We start from the raw sequence: 15,549 nt of genomic DNA on the forward strand, positions 1-15,549 counted from the left end.
AAGAGTTAGGCCTAAAAGGCTGACTACTTTTATGTCAGTCCTGTTATAATGCACATTGAAGATACATCCTCCATTCTATGCACAGAAGTAGCCCCACTGAATTTACTCTGACTGGGAGCCACCTACCTGAGCAAGGCACAGATTTGTTAACTTGGGGCCAAATCATGCTAACTGTATCACAGTCAGTTATATTTTGACAGTGCTTTAAGAGAGAGGACTTTCAAATGTCAAGAGAAAACAGAGTTTCACTTAGAAAAATAATTTATTTGTCTGAATATTCAGTAACTGTTTAAATGTTCTGAGATACAAGTGGGTAGACTGATGTACGTTAACTCTTTCAGAATGTTGAGCCCAGCAGCTCTGCCAGTTAGAATTGCAACATAAAAGAATTAATTCAATCCTCATAGACTAGTTAAAAAAAATTACAAGTGTAGAGAAGTGACATTATGCACAAAAAAATAAACATGATATCAACATTTATATCCTAACAGGCCCAGAATAAAATTCCCCTGAGAAGATGGACATTGCAGATTAAAGCTATAAATGTCATCTCTGAAATTAAAATGTAATTGTTCAACTTTAAAATAGTTTTAAACTAAAACAAGCACACAAAACATTACTGTAAGAAGTGTACTTTAAACACAAGGCCTTGTAGTTGCTTGGTGAATATTTCAACTTAAATTCAAGGTTTTCAGAAAAGAAGATTCAGAAGTATGTATCTCAGAATACATGTGGAACCACTGCAAAAGTCTTAGCTTTGGCATATTGATCAATTCCCTTTTAACTGTTTTTTAAAGAATTCCTGACATGCATTCCCTGAGATCCTTTTGCATCTACATGCTTGCTCAGTCTAGCTTTCTCTCCACCCCATGCCCAACAGTAATAGAAGATTATGAAAAAGGATGGAGTTATGGCCACACAAGATCAGGGGGTTCTGTTTTTTAAGGCTTTGAATTGAATAGTAGCAGAGATCAAAAAACAAAAACAAAACACCACAACCAAAAAACCTGAAAGGCTACTATTGAAATGTTACACAAGAATAGCTGGACTTACCAGAGGAGCTCTCTTGACCCCAAATATGCATTTTGAGGCTTGGACCTCTTCCAATAATAAGAGTATGTGGTATGGAAATTTGGGGGGAAAAAGTAGTCAGGTGAGACTGAATTGAACCGAACATATCATATATACCCTAAGTGGAGTTTCTCATGCTCATACCAAGGCGATGAGTAAGGTGCAACACACTAATAAATCATCACTACATAATATTTTATCTGCATGACAGCCTTATCAGTGTGAAGCTGTCATACCAAACACAAGATAGCATTTTAATTTTTGTGTTGATGCAAAGCTTTATCTCTCAAATATTCTTCCAAGCACTGAATTGCGAAGGGGTCAACATCAGTATCAAACTTGTTAGCAAATAAATGGTGTTTCTTTAACATCCAGTTCAAGTCTCCCACTCCAAACACACACACAGCGCGCACATGAATTCCATTGCACGGAGGATAGGGGGCACCTTTTGACACATCCCCTTCAAAATAATGCCACTTCACAAACCTGGCAAGAGCATTCATGTCAGAAACATCATACTTGTCACTGGAAGAAACAGCCCCTGGAACTTCAGGGATTCTTTGAATAGTAGCCCACAGGTATTCATCAGGGCTATACGTGTCTTTAGCCCATTCAATAAATTCAAGGATTTTGCTGTTTTCTAGCACATACTCTACAAATCTCCTACTAGCAACAAAATAGGCACTGCCAGAGAAAACAGGTGTACTAAGAGGTGGAGGTTGTTTGTCTATTCCCATGTTCTTTAGCTTACCATCAACAATTTCATAGTGTTTTTTCCATCGTATTTCTTTGCTGGAAGGCATTTTCTCAGTTTCTAAGCTGTTTTCACCCTTTAGGGCTTTCAATTTCTCCACCATTTCCTGGTTGGTCTTAATAGGAAAGTCCATACCACAAAGATTTATCAAATATTTCCAGTTTGTACTTCTCCTGTAGAGATCTTTCATGCAGTTGAGGTCTGCCTGTACCCTGCTCCACGAAGCATACACTACACTCTCCAATTGGCTGGCAATAAAGACATTATTGAAACAGGACACAATTCCCTTAACTGCTGCCAGAAAAGATTCTGGAGACTTTTTGTCAACATGAATACAGTAATAATTCTGCGGAGCATAGATTGATCTTAGAAGTCTATCAAGCATGTCTATTTTGTGATATACCACTATTGAATAGGCAATTGGAAATTCAGCTTCTTCTTTACTGAGTGGTTCCATAATATACTTCCGCATCTTGGTAAAAGAGGCACAATCTGTTGTCATATTAATATAATCACTTGCTGTTAGCTTAGGGCGTTTCTTAAATGACACAGATAATATCTCAAGCTTTACTTTTTGAATTTCCTCTATATCACCCTGCAGTATCTTAGAGCAGTTAATATTACTGGTAGGATCTTCACCAGTCAGCTCTAGATGTCTCTGACTCAAGAAGTCCAGCTTTTGGTTACTTTTTAGAACAGAAAAGGCCACTAAAATAAGAAGTAGCACGAGGAGGTGCCTGAAGCGTAAAATATGCCAAAAACGAAATTTTCTTCTCAGCATTTCAGACCACATTGGATACCTTCACTTGGCTAAACAAAGTTTCTTTGTACTCATGATCTCAAACCCACTTCAAAAGCTTCAGAGTCATCTGTTCTCATTTCTCAAAAGTGTGTGTATACACACTGGAGGAAAAGCCCTAAAACAAACAAACAAACAAACAAAAAATACAAGTCATTCCTAATACAGTTATTCTGCAATTCAATTCTACATTTTACCTGTGGCTTTTAAATCAAAAGTTGATTTAAAAGTCTTTGCTTTAATGGTGAACAGTTTAGTTAAAAGGAGTTTCTTGCAATTTAGAAAATGTAACGAGTTGGGTGGTGAAAGTTTAGATACAGTCTGAGTTTTCCCATTTTATGACCCGCTCTAGTATTGAAGCTATGTATTCAAATGTTAATTTCTACTGCATTATTGGATGAAGCATGTTAATTCTGGCATGGCTGGTCTAAGATAGATTACTTAGATCTGCTGAATCCCTTTTAAAAATGTTGGCATTTTAAAATGCAATAGAAAGAAAATTGTTTTGTCCCCTAGACAGAACTGGTTTACCCATATCAGATGAAATAATTTAGGGAACCAACTGAGGTTTTGTGCAATACAGAGAATGTGAAGTGTTAGTAGCTTAAGTATTTATAGTAAATATTCCAACCTGAATTTAACAGGGACATTTTACACACACTCCATCAAAGTTTTGTTGGCATTTCAATTTACAACTCATTTACTGGGGAAACGATTCACACTTCATCCTCTCATTTGAAATACAGCCCCCATGCACATTCAGCATTTTATTCTTGTGACACAGACCCTTAAACATACTGAAGAATGAGCAGTGATGTGACGCTAGGGCTTCTTTCAGGAAAGATCTGAAAAAGAGAAGGGAAAAAATAATTTAGTGTTACATAGTCATCTAGCTTTCAGAGAGTTCCTAGAGACAGCTCTCTAATTGACATGGTATTGCTATTTTGTGGTCTATTTTTAAACAGGTATTTAAATTGCACTTTTGAAGCTGTCTTTCATATCACTCTATGCATGCGACAGCTTACTCAATTGTTAGAGAGCTGGCTACTAGATAAACATGGACTACAGAGTGTTGAGAGAAATATAGTGTTGTCAGAAATATAGGAATAGCTCTAATTTCTCTCTAGATACAACTACAGGATTTCATATGAAATATCCAATACACAAAAAACAAAATAAATTAAAATGAGTTTGTTATAAATTCAAAGCACTACGATATATATCTTCACGTGTTCACCTGCAATGTACAGTGCATATGTTATGTCCACTAACCCTTAATTAAAATATCTTAACCCCCACCCACTTGAACATTCTCCAGTCAAGTTTTCTATAAAGATACATAATGAAGAGTCCTGTAAATAGATGGACAGAGTCTGGAGACATCTGGGCAGTCATACATCTGCAGAAGAGTTTGCCAAGAATCTCTGGAATCTGGATCAACTAAACAGGTAATAGTTTAATAGTGACACTTTATTTGTATTCACAAATATGCTTGCAAAAAATTAAAAGCTACATTTGGTCAAAAACTTTGTTTTTCCTTTTCTCTCTTCTCTCTACCTCCCCTTCCAGGTTTACATGTAAACAATATTGAGACAGCACGAAAGGGAAAAATAATGCAAACTCAATAAATAAGACAGTGGAGGTCTATAAACAATTATGTTGCATCTAATGTACTAAATATCCAATTCTACTTTTAAATACACCATTTAATTAACTCTAAAGAACATTCAGGTTTTAGTTTCAAGTACTTTATTTCAGAGGTTCTCAAACTTCATTGCACTGTGACCCCCCCTCTGACAACAAAAATTACTATATGACCCCAGGAGCAGGGGCCAAAGTCTGAGCTCCGCCGCCTCAGGTGTGGGGGACCAAAGCCAAAGAACAAAGGGCTTCAGCCCCAGCTCAGGGGACTGTAGCCTGAGCCCTGACGCCCTTGGGCTTTGGCCCTGGGCAGTGGGGCATGGGCTTCAGCTTCGGCCCTGGGCGGTGGGGCTTGCACTTTGGCCCCAGGCCCCAGCAAGTCTGACACCAGCCCTGGCGACCCCATTTACCCATTTTGGGGTCCCGACCCACAGTTTGAAAACCACTGCTTTATTTAATAGGAAGCAAAATGCTCAATGTATATATGGAGAGATGGTGATGGAGTCCATAATTTTCAGTGAGAACACTTGCCAGTATGTCAATCTGGAAACTAAAAGCATTAAAACTTTTTACTAACTACTATTCAAGATCACCGTGGAAGACAACCAAATTCATACAAAGGCATGTTTACACTTGCAAAAAATCAGTAGAAATGTAAGTATTACTAATAAAGCTGGTAATAAAAATATTTTCTGCAAAAAAATATTGGAACACAATTTTTGTTCCATGAAAAATTTAACAAAAAAGTTTTTCTATAAAGCGAAGAGTGCCAAAAGTTTTGTTGGTATCTGTCTTCCTTCCCTACTGTCACCCCAATTCCTCGTGGAATAGGAGTGCAGGGGGAAGAAAAGGGAAAACAAAATATTTTCATCCAAATTTAAAAATTTCCAATAAAAATTTCAATTTGTTTGCCAAGCTGTTTATTGAAAAACAATTACTGCCAGTTCCAAATTACCTTCTAACAATTTGTTTTTAGATTTTAAACAGAGACAAATGATCAAGGCTTGAGATTTCCATAACTGAAGAACTGCATTAAGCCTGTTTTTCTGCAACCTGCTCAGTATGAATTTAATGTCTGCTAAAATTTTAACTTGTAATTTATGATTCTCAAACTGTGGCTTCCAAGCTTACTTGGTGATGCCAGTCAGTCTTCATTTGAGGATGCTTACTAGTTGCAGCCCAGATCATGATTCTCAGAAGCAGTTTTCACACACACACACACAGGGCCGTTTCTTCAATGTATAGTCAAAAATGTTTAAATTAGCAGCAGGTGACAACAAAACTGGAGAGTTAGCAAATCTACAGGACAGCAAACTCACACGGCAAGGTAACATTGAGAGATTACAGCAGTGGTAGCTCCAGGCAGCAAGAGAAGTTTCATTCTGCATCAAGGGAGAGGAAATAGACAGCAGTCGGGTAGAGTGCTGGAGGGGAAGGAATAACCAAGTAAAGTTTGCTCTTATTAGAGCACTTATATGTAGCCAAAAAACAAAATGTTTGAGGGACCAACGCTACTCTCCATGCGGACTCCTAGGATTCCATCAGTCTCCAAACTAAATGGATCCCACAACAATTCATTAGTCCCACTGCATTTGCAATTTTGAGTGTTTATATATCATTTTATAGGAAATAAGTGCTCTGGGTCAGATTTTCCATTGTGGTAGTAGAACGATATGGAATTGGACCAGCTCACCCAACTACATACACATGCTTATACTGTGTCCTCTGAAGTTAACAGCAGTAGTTCCATATTCTTGTTTAAATAAACTCATCTGACACACATCAGTGCCTCCTCAGATGTGCAACCATCTATATAACAGTTAAAATAGTTTTCTGCAAACTCAAATTAGCTGTAAACTCTATTCTGCAGAAGGGAAATTAAACAAGATGGTAACTCTTTGGTTCAGTTTCCACCTAGGGTCTACAGTAACTGTTCATAAAGCAAAGGGCTGGCTTTATAAACAGGCAAAAATAAAGTCTACAGCTCTGCATTACACTGGTGGTGTGACAAAGCTGTTCCACTCAACCACAAGGGTCTCCACACCTATACATAGTTGCGTGGAATAGGATTACCAAGGAGATTTCCCATCTTCCTAAAGAGGGTGGGAGGAAGGGAAGTGGTAGTTTTAACCCACAAAACTGCTATTAATCACCCCCATAACATTAAAGTCCTTTCCATCAGTTTCTCAGGGCAGGTCTATACTTCAAATGCTGATGTACCCACTTCAGTGAAGATGCTACTCTGCCGACAGGAGAGCTTCTCCCATCAGGATATTAATCCACCTCCATGAGAGGCAGTAGCTCTGACTGCCTGTTCACATAGTGCTGTTACACTAGAGGCTAGGTAGGTGTAACTACCTCACTCCGGGGTGTGGATTTTTCACATGTCTGAGCGACTTAGTTATACGGATATAAATTTATAGTGTAGAGTGGCATTCTTTTCTTCCTCCTTTGTTCAAGGTACTTTTCTACAGAAAGTTTCCCAGGATCCATTATTACTGCTTATCACAAGTTTCTGCACAAGGACTTTATATAGTTCCCTTCACAGAATGAAGGCAATCAGAGACATACGACTGCCTTCCCCACCCAGTGGGGCACGAAGGTCTCAAATCCCTTACTATTTTGCACTTGTGCAGTCATCCACATGACTAAAGAGGTGTGAAAGTCTACCATTCTAATTAACATATCGAGTGTCAAGTTTCTCTATAGGATCTGTAGCAATGTAGCTTATTGTTTCTGATCAGCTCTTCCCAAATACTCTCATAGCGCTGTATAGGTTTTGATATAGTCTTGTCTCTGGTCTAACTAACAGCAATAAAGATAAAATGTAACCTCTAGGAAATATATTTAAAGGAAGAGCATAAGGGCTTGTCTACACTGGCACTTTACAGTGCTGCCACTTCCTTGCTCAGGGTTGTGAAAAAACACCCCCGAGCGCAGCAAGTTTCAGTGCTGTAAAGTGCCAGTGTAGACAGTGCACCCGTGCTAGGAGCCGGGCTCCCACTGCTGGTAGCACACCTGTAACGCCCCTCGTGGAGGTGGTTTTTTTGGGAGCTCTCTCTCCCAGTGCTCTGCCGCGACTACACAAGCCATGTTAAAGCAAGGGCCGGCTCTAGGCACCAGCTAAGCAGGCTGGTGCCTGGGGCAGCGCTGCTGAAGGGGCAGCCCCGGTGGCAGCCCCTCTCTGTTGTTTCCCGCGGTGGCAATTTGGCGGCAACTCTTCTGACTCGGGTCTCGCTGTCGGCGGCAGCTCCCTTCCATGTTCCTGTTCTCTCCGGCAGCTGTGTGTGTATTCAGCAGATTTTTTTGTTTTTTTCTTCTTGGGGCGGCAAAAAACGTAGAGCCGGCCCTGGTTAAAGCACTGCCATGGCAGCACTTTAACATGGCCAGTGTAGACTAGCCCTAAGGTAAATATCAGAATGTTAGGAGGAGTAAGTTCTGAGACGGAAACATGTTCTCGTTCTTCACCGGCATGGGTGTTTACAAAATGCGCTAGAGCATCCACAAGAAGCAGATTACTAAAAGAAAAAACTAACAGCCACTCATTTGATTCTGGGAGAAATATTCTGATGCAACATTGGCAATGAAATACAATAACAGAAAGAGGACATTGTAGATTGAAAGTAGAAAGTTAATGTTGCTGGGGCATTAAATTTCTTCTCTCCCCCAATACACTTGTTGAAAGCAGGGGGGGGGGGGAACTACTCTGTCAAATAATCTGAGATAACTCTAGAAGCAGTCAGGGGAATAGGAAAGCTTTTGGCAAAGGGTTTTGCTAGGACACTAAGGACCAATCTAGTATCAGCTGGTTGAAGGGTGACCAAGGAAGTTCCCATATTTAGGCAAGAACAAATCCTGGTCAGAATCTCTGCCATACTAACTAGGGAACAGTGATCAACACATTTGTTTAGGAACAGGATACATTTCAGGGCAAAGTCAGAGAATATGTACTATACTGCAGGATTAGGACAAGGGCAACTACATAGTAGAATATAAGGCTATGGCTAACCTATAGAGATTTGTTGACAAAAATTATGCCGCTTTAATTAAAGTACTGTTGCATGTCCACACTATGCTCCTGGTGTCGGCAGAGCAGGTCACTAGCAGCTCTTGCATCAACACAGAGAGCAGTGCACTGTGGGTAGTTATCCCATTGTGAAACTGGCAGCAGGGTGCTTTGGGAAGGGTTTGCAGTGCTTCATGGGGCAGGTACAGTGTCACATGATGCGATTGAGAAACCAGCAACGTTTCACTGGCATCCTACAAGATTCAGCTGAAGTGTATGTGGGGGGAACAGACAGAAACAGTGTGTGTGTTGGGGGAAGAGTATGTCGGCATACTGCTTCTTTAAGTTCAGACAGTAGACAGAGCAGTCCCTCCCCGTCCACCTCCCCCACCAGCAGCAGCCCATTCTACCTGCCAGTCTGAGAGAGTCAATTCCATGTTAATGATTCCTTCAGAGTTTTCCTACAGCCCCCTCAGCTGCCAACAGCAGCCTCCTCAGCAGCTTGTGAGCTCTCCATGTTGAAAGGGAAAGGGTGCGCGCCTGCAGGGCAGCCAAGCCAAGTTCGAAATATTTATGAGCAGAATGGTCACGGCAAGCATTGTGGGATACTGGGGGAGGCCAGTTATGTCAACATAGCGGCAGCATCTACACTGATGATTTGTTGCTTTAACTTCACTGCAAAAAGCTCTATGCCTCTCATCGAGGTGGTTTTATTTTGTTGGCAAAACAGCAGAGTTTTGCAGCCAAAAGTAGCCTTGTAGTGTGTACACCTCCACTGTTTTGTCGGCAAAAGCTGCCTTCTGCCAACGAAACTGTATAATGTAGACAGGGTCTAAGCAACTCTGAAAAACATAAAATTTTGGCAGTGGCTACGTTTGAGTAAGAAATAAAATTAGAAACTTCATTTAGATAGGTTGACCTACCTCCAACTGTTTTACAATTGTATAGTTTTGCCTACCAACCCAAAAAACCTCTTTAACCAAGGTTGCTGTCAGTTAGCACACATTTACACCTTAGGTCAAAAGAAATTATTCTTCTTTGGGGAGTAGAGAGAATAGAAAAAGCAGGTCACATTTTTGAAAGGATTCATTATCAGGGCTTGTCCACATAGAAAGTGGATGCTAGAAACCTTCTAGCGTGGATGCTGTTAGAACCATTTAATGTGGATGCAGTTTTGCTAGAATAAAGTTGCTTTATACCAGTCATAGCTTATTCTTGTATGGGAAGAGGACTAAACTATATCAATATAAATCATCTTTATGCCAGGATGCTTTTCCCCTTCTTAATAAAAAATAACCAAAAGTTAGTTTTTGAACCAGTATATTTAGACCTGGCCTCTGCTTCTTCAAGAGAAGAAAGATATTTTAACAACTCAGTATTAAGTTGAACAAAATTAGGAAAAAGCAGCAAGTTATTTGACAAAGAACAGAATAAAGGGAAGCACTTTTTCCCCTCTCCAAAGTCACATAGTGTTTTGGTTTTTGTAGCAACTCCACAACTTTCACAGTTTCATAGGTTTCAAGGAGCCTTGCTGCCTCACGCTTGTAGTCTGGCAACGAGAAAGGTAGTGTTTGTATTTTCTTTAAAAAAAACAAAACAAAAAAAAACAAACAAACAAACCATGGGCCAGTATATTGGCGGGCAGGATCAACAGCTTAGTATTTAAAGTTGTCCTCAAAAACTTAAGCAATGCATATACTTCTTTCATATAGCTTAAGAATAGCAGTGTTTGGGGCTTAATTTGTGCTGGGGCTTGGCAGTTCATAGCCCCAGCACCTCCCGCCTCCTGACCAGCAGCCACTACTCTCTGGCTGCCCAGCTCTGAAGGCAGCATCATCACCACCAGCTGTGCACAAGGAAGGGTGGCAATACACCATACCATGCCACCCTTACTTTTGCCCAACCTGAAGTGCTCTGTGAAAACTTCTCAGGTTAGAAAAATTTCAGATGGAACCTACTCTGGTTTTCAGGTGGCCTGCAGCTTTGGGGCAGCCCTGCAGCTCAGGAACCTCAGGCTTCTTGCTGCAGAGCTGGGAGCCTGCAAGTCCTGGGGGCTCTCAGAGCCTCTGGGCTCCCTGCCACAGAGCCAGGAAAGTTTGGGATGGGCTTTCCAAATCTAAAACTCCAGGGCAGCCCTACCATGCAGGCTGGCCAGAGAGATCAAGGTTTCTAGACTCCTCAGCCAGCTTTCTCCTTGGGCTGGCCAACTCCTGCAGCCTGGTGAACCAACCAGGGGTCCCAGGTCTGGGGCAAAGCACATAGAAGACCTGGCAACTGAGGAGTGAAATTTACATAATTCTTTTTGGTTTTATGGGGCCCACCACTGACCAGCAGTTGTGAAACTGACAAGAATCATGTCAATTTCACTCAGCAGCTGCTCAGTCTGGGGAGCATTTTTTGTTTGGGCAACAACATATTGCTGCCTGTGTGTCAGGCGAGTTCTCCCAAATGACCACCCCCATCTTGAGAGAGTGTTGCTGCTTAAACCTACCAGAGTTCTTTCAATTTCTTGCATTCCTGGGATTTTTTCCTATCCTGGCATGGTCTCTTAGCTCTCAAGTGCTTACTGAGAAGTGGTTTATCTTGAGCTGCTCTTTCTGTTCCTGCTCAATTTCCCCCCTCAGACTATTAAGGTAAACCAATATATTCATACAACAAAAATAAGCAGGTGAACATAAATTACAGAGCAGCTCCAAATCTAAATCCACCGCCTTCCCCAATCATTGCTTAGACTTTATGTACCAACTTGGTTATTGCAATTCCACTCCCCCCAAAAAGGCAGTGGCTTGAATTAAAATACTAAATACAAGGATGATGAAAATTGTGCATAATAGATTTTGCAAATGAGATATACATTGATAAATGCTTTAAAGAAGACCAAAACAGCATAAAAAGCAAAAAGACAGGAGGAGTCTGACTCTCTAGAAAGCATTTCCTTTCAACAGAGTGGAAATGCAAGATAATGTTTGAAGTCTTCAATGATAGTTTAAAATTGAAAAGGATGTGGTAGAGAGGCTCCCCCTCCTCCCCTTTTGAAGAGCTATTTAAAGTTCTTAACCCATTTCAAAAAATCAAATCAAAATCAATCAAGTGTTGGTAAGAAACTGAAAAATTCAGTAGTTACAGAAGTACTCTATTGAATTTTGGAGCTCTCTTGGGGCTGGCCCAAGATTGTGGAATGAACAGTCACAGGAAATGAGAGCCATTACTAAGGGTATGTCTGTACTTAGAGTTTTTGCGCTGTAAGTTTCACTGGTGATAGGGAACCGGTAAAAGCAAAGCGCTGGTTTGTGTACTCACTCAATTCCTCAGGCGTCAGAGTGTTTACACTACCAGGACTTCCATCGGGATGAGAGCACCGCTGTAGGGCAGCTATCCCACAGTGCAGTTCTCTCGATAGATTTTGTGGGAAGGGGGATGGGGGTGAGCCGAAGGCCTTCTGGGTCTCTGCTCAGTGCCCCATGCTGCCCTGCTTCATGTCTTAGGAGCCCCATTACTTCCTGGCTTCTTCCATGGCATTTTTTTAAAAAGCCTCCTGCTGTCTGGCTGCTTTCCCCGCCACATCTACAAACAAAGGGAAAGGGAGCTTCAAACTTCCCGGGGCTTACAGGGGGAGGGGCAGACGACTGTGCATCAGAGCAGCGGAGATGCTGGCCAGAGTGGTTGCTTTTAGAACTGTGGGCTAGCCTTCAGAGGCCAAAGGGTGTTTACACTGGTGGAATGTGTCTTCACTTTCACAGCAGTGCAAAAAGAACAGCAGTAAGAGCTGTACGCCTCTCATGAAGATGGTTTTCTTTTTGCAGTAAAAACTTCTGAGTTTCACTGCAAAAAGTCATTAACAAGTGTAGACGCTCCTGCGGTTTTAGCGCAAAAAAGGGACTTTTTGCGCTTTAAATGGTAAGTGTAGACATACCCCAAACCTCTCACCTTCCACTCTAAGTGCAAGGCACATTTCTTTGACCTTGTCTTCTCTAAGATATAGCAACATGTGTTTTTAAATATATGTTTATATTATGCACACGCACACAAATTCCAAAAACAAAAACACACATAATATAAAATATGTATGTTTCTATTATGCACACACTTCCACTGGGGAAAGGACGAGAGAACAAAAAGGTGTGATAGTTCTTAGCTCTGTTTCTCAATGCACTGCTGGAAGGTGCTCAGATACTATGGTGATGAACACAGTGTAAGAACCTGTACAAAATACTCAGTAAATGGGGCTAAACTGAAGCGGTTAGTAGATGTATGTGAGAATCAAGGTCCTATTTTACCCATATCTATCTGCTAAGTATCCCTGGTAATTTCAGATTACTTTAAGATTAACTGCAGTTTCTTTTCAATTACCCTATACTTTTTTTTGGTATGTTTCCAGTTTCCCTGCCTCTCATTTCCCCCCCCCCCTTCCATATCCCATCAAATAATGCTTCATAAAAAGGGGGCAGGGTGAAGATTGGAGTGAAGAAATTAGTATCTCACACCATGACAAGTACCCAAACTGCCTTCTATAGGGTGAAATTCACAAGTCCTGCCAAAAGTTTGAGCAATCAGGATGTGTGTAGCCATGGAAGCTACATCCACAAGGCAGAGACCCCTGCTTAGCCACTTCTTATACACATTCCATTGAAGGGTACTATGGGATGATAGGGGATTTCACTGCCCACAAGACCTTACACAGGCAGTCTTCCTACCAATTAATCATAGATTTTTCTATAGGTTCCAATCACAGTGATATTTAAGCATTGAATGTCACCCACAGAATATAAATTAGACTAAAAACTAGATACTAATTAAAGCTGCCTGATCAGATCTGCACTATTTTCATTAACCATCTCCATACGTTCTACTCATCAAATGTTTTATCCTTCCAGAATCCTCCTCTCCTCCCACATGTGACAGACAACACAACTCACAGCAATTGTTAATGATGCTGAGCATTTGACACTGGGTCAATACTTGGATTAGATTTTTCATATAGTTTCTGGCACTCAGTTTGCAGAAGAGTTTCTTCAAGAAAAACGTGTTTTAAAAAGTTGGTTTGTAGTGACTTAGACACAGAAACTAAGTGTTCTGACAACATAATCCCACGCTAAATGTTTGGTTAAGGAGCAAAATTAACACTATGTAAAATACACTGAGATTAGCTGCATAAATAAGCACCATAAAGGAAAGTATTTCTCTATCCTAAGTATGGTATACTTTGAGCAAGAGGGTAAGATCCATTATAGAATTCAACTTTTTAAAAGGCACAAGACTAAGCAATTTAGAAAATAGGCTAGAGACATGTATGCACTTGGCTCTGCTCCATAGTTTACACAAACAGAAAAGCTTGCCACCAGGTGTACATTAAAAACCACACTTGGTCAGTGAGCCCTATGCTGGAGAAAACTATTTTATGATCAATGATGAAACAGCAGGGACTCATTTCCCTCCAGGTATTTAGGAACTGGTTTAAACAACCAAAGAAGCAGTTATTTAATCTTGTACATCGTTTACGTTCTTATCCAGGTTTAAGTAAATAAGCAGTTTAGAGCAGGGGTGGGCAAACTACAGCCCATGGGCCAGATCCACGCTGGGCTCCGGGTGCCGCTCCAGTGCTCCAGCCGGGTCAGGGGCCATACCACGTGGCTTGGCCCTGCTCCAGCGCTCCAGCCGGGGCACCGCAGCATGGCCCCGCTCCGGTGCTCTAGCAGGGATGGGGGCTGCTCCATGCATAGAAGCCGGAGAAGGGACATGCCACTGCTTCTGGGAGCCACTTGAGGTAAGCGTTGCTCGGAGCCTGCACCCGAGCCTCTCCCCACACCCCAACCACCTGCCCCAGCCCCGATCCCTCTCATCCTCTCCAAACCCCTCGATCCCAGCCCAGAGCACGCTCCTGCACCCCAAACTTCTCATCCCCAGCCCCACCCCAGAGCCCGCAACCCCAGCTGGAACCTGTACCCCTTCCCACACACCTACCCCAGTCCTGATTCCCCTCCTGCCCTCCAAACCCCTCAGTCCCAGCCCAGAGCACCCTCCTAAACCCCAAACTCCTCATCCCAGCCCCACCCCAGAGCCCAAACCCCCAGCCAGAGCCCTCACCCCATTCCACACCCCAACCCCAATTCTGTGAGCATTCATGGCCTGCCATACAATTTCTATTCCCTGGTATGGCCCTCAGGCCGAAAAGTTTGCCCACCCCTGGTTTAGAGCCTTTCATAAGGCCTCCCAGTTCAAGTCCCTCTTCCGCTAGTAATCACTTTTCAGAAGATTGTTACCTCCAGCACAAGGCACAAGAATGTCAGCTGTAATTAAAAGCTTAAATACAGGTTCGCAATTTATTTATGGTGACTGTGTAGATTTCTGGGCTCGGGCTGGAGCCCAAGGTATGGCACCCCCTCCCCACCCCCCAGCCTGGGCTCTAAGACCCTGGCAGCGGGAGGTGTGTCCCAGAGCAAGCCCGGAAGTCCACACAGCAATGAAGCAGCCTGGAGCCCAAGTCGGCTGGTATGAGCCAGCAAAGGTTGTCTATCTAGTTGCTCAATAGACAAAAGTGGTTTGCTATTACATTGAGGAAGCTGATACCAAGAAGGAAGCTAAAGAAGCTAAAGACAGACTATGGGTCTGGTGTAGAAGATGGCAATAGGAAGAGAGGAAGAAAAGGAACGTGATTTTATTTTTTAAAGATTTTTTTAGCAATCATCTCACATATAAAAACTTGTCTACTGAGAACTATAGGTCAAATCCACTATTGCTGAGTCCACTTAGACTATACCAGTTGTAGTGTAACAGTGGAAAACTTGAATTTTTTGTTTTGTTTAAAGCCTAAGTATAAGTCCACATTTAAGTGGGCTCATTTTCCAAAGTGCATCATCCACTGACATCAGCATTTTTCTCCCTGCCTCTCCCCTGTGCCTTTCTGGGACCCTCCTTATTGAATTGGTTTTCCTTTAGAGAACAGATGCTGCAGTATTTCATAAGAGGTCATCCCATGACCCTTTTTGCTGAAACTCCATTTCCAAAATGATCCTTCTACAGAGCTCTGACATTGTTATGTTGAACTAGCTACGGTCAGTGGCAGCTGTTCAATGTCTAGCACTTTTGGGGAGGAGGGGGAGAAATCAGGCCATCTATTTCAATGCCTGAATATGGACATAAGAGTTTTGCTTTAGGCACCCATTTTTAAAAAAGTTTTGGCTACATTAGGACGTAACATGGCTGTACGAGCCAGCTGGGTATTTGAAGACAACGTATAAATGATTCTTAAAAGACCATTTCAGAACATGGTGAATTTTT

At 41.8% G+C, this 15,549-nt stretch overlaps 1 protein-coding gene across 4 annotated transcripts in view; it reads right to left on the bottom strand.

Moving 5' to 3' along the window:
- Positions 1-243: 243 nt before the first annotated feature.
- Positions 244-15,549, bottom strand: part of GCNT1 (glucosaminyl (N-acetyl) transferase 1) — a 34,706-nt gene continuing 19,400 nt past the window's right edge. The window contains exons 1-3 of one of the 4 annotated variants that reach the window (XM_075128722.1): positions 5,585-5,624; positions 3,411-3,469; positions 244-2,742 (exon numbers count right to left, since the gene is read on the bottom strand). In XM_075128722.1, coding sequence (XP_074984823.1) covers positions 1,326-2,618 — 1,293 coding nt within the window. In that variant the 5' untranslated portion in view covers positions 2,619-2,742; positions 3,411-3,469; positions 5,585-5,624 and the 3' untranslated portion in view covers positions 244-1,325. Of the gene's footprint in view, positions 2,743-3,255; positions 3,470-5,584; positions 5,625-15,549 lie in introns of those variants that run through there. The other 3 variants (XM_075128721.1, XM_075128723.1, XM_075128720.1) reach the window with 3 other exon arrangements.

Source organism: Caretta caretta, chromosome 5, assembly GCF_965140235.1.
Source record: "Caretta caretta isolate rCarCar2 chromosome 5, rCarCar1.hap1, whole genome shotgun sequence".
In the NCBI taxonomy this organism is placed as follows: domain Eukaryota; kingdom Metazoa; phylum Chordata; order Testudines; family Cheloniidae; genus Caretta; species Caretta caretta.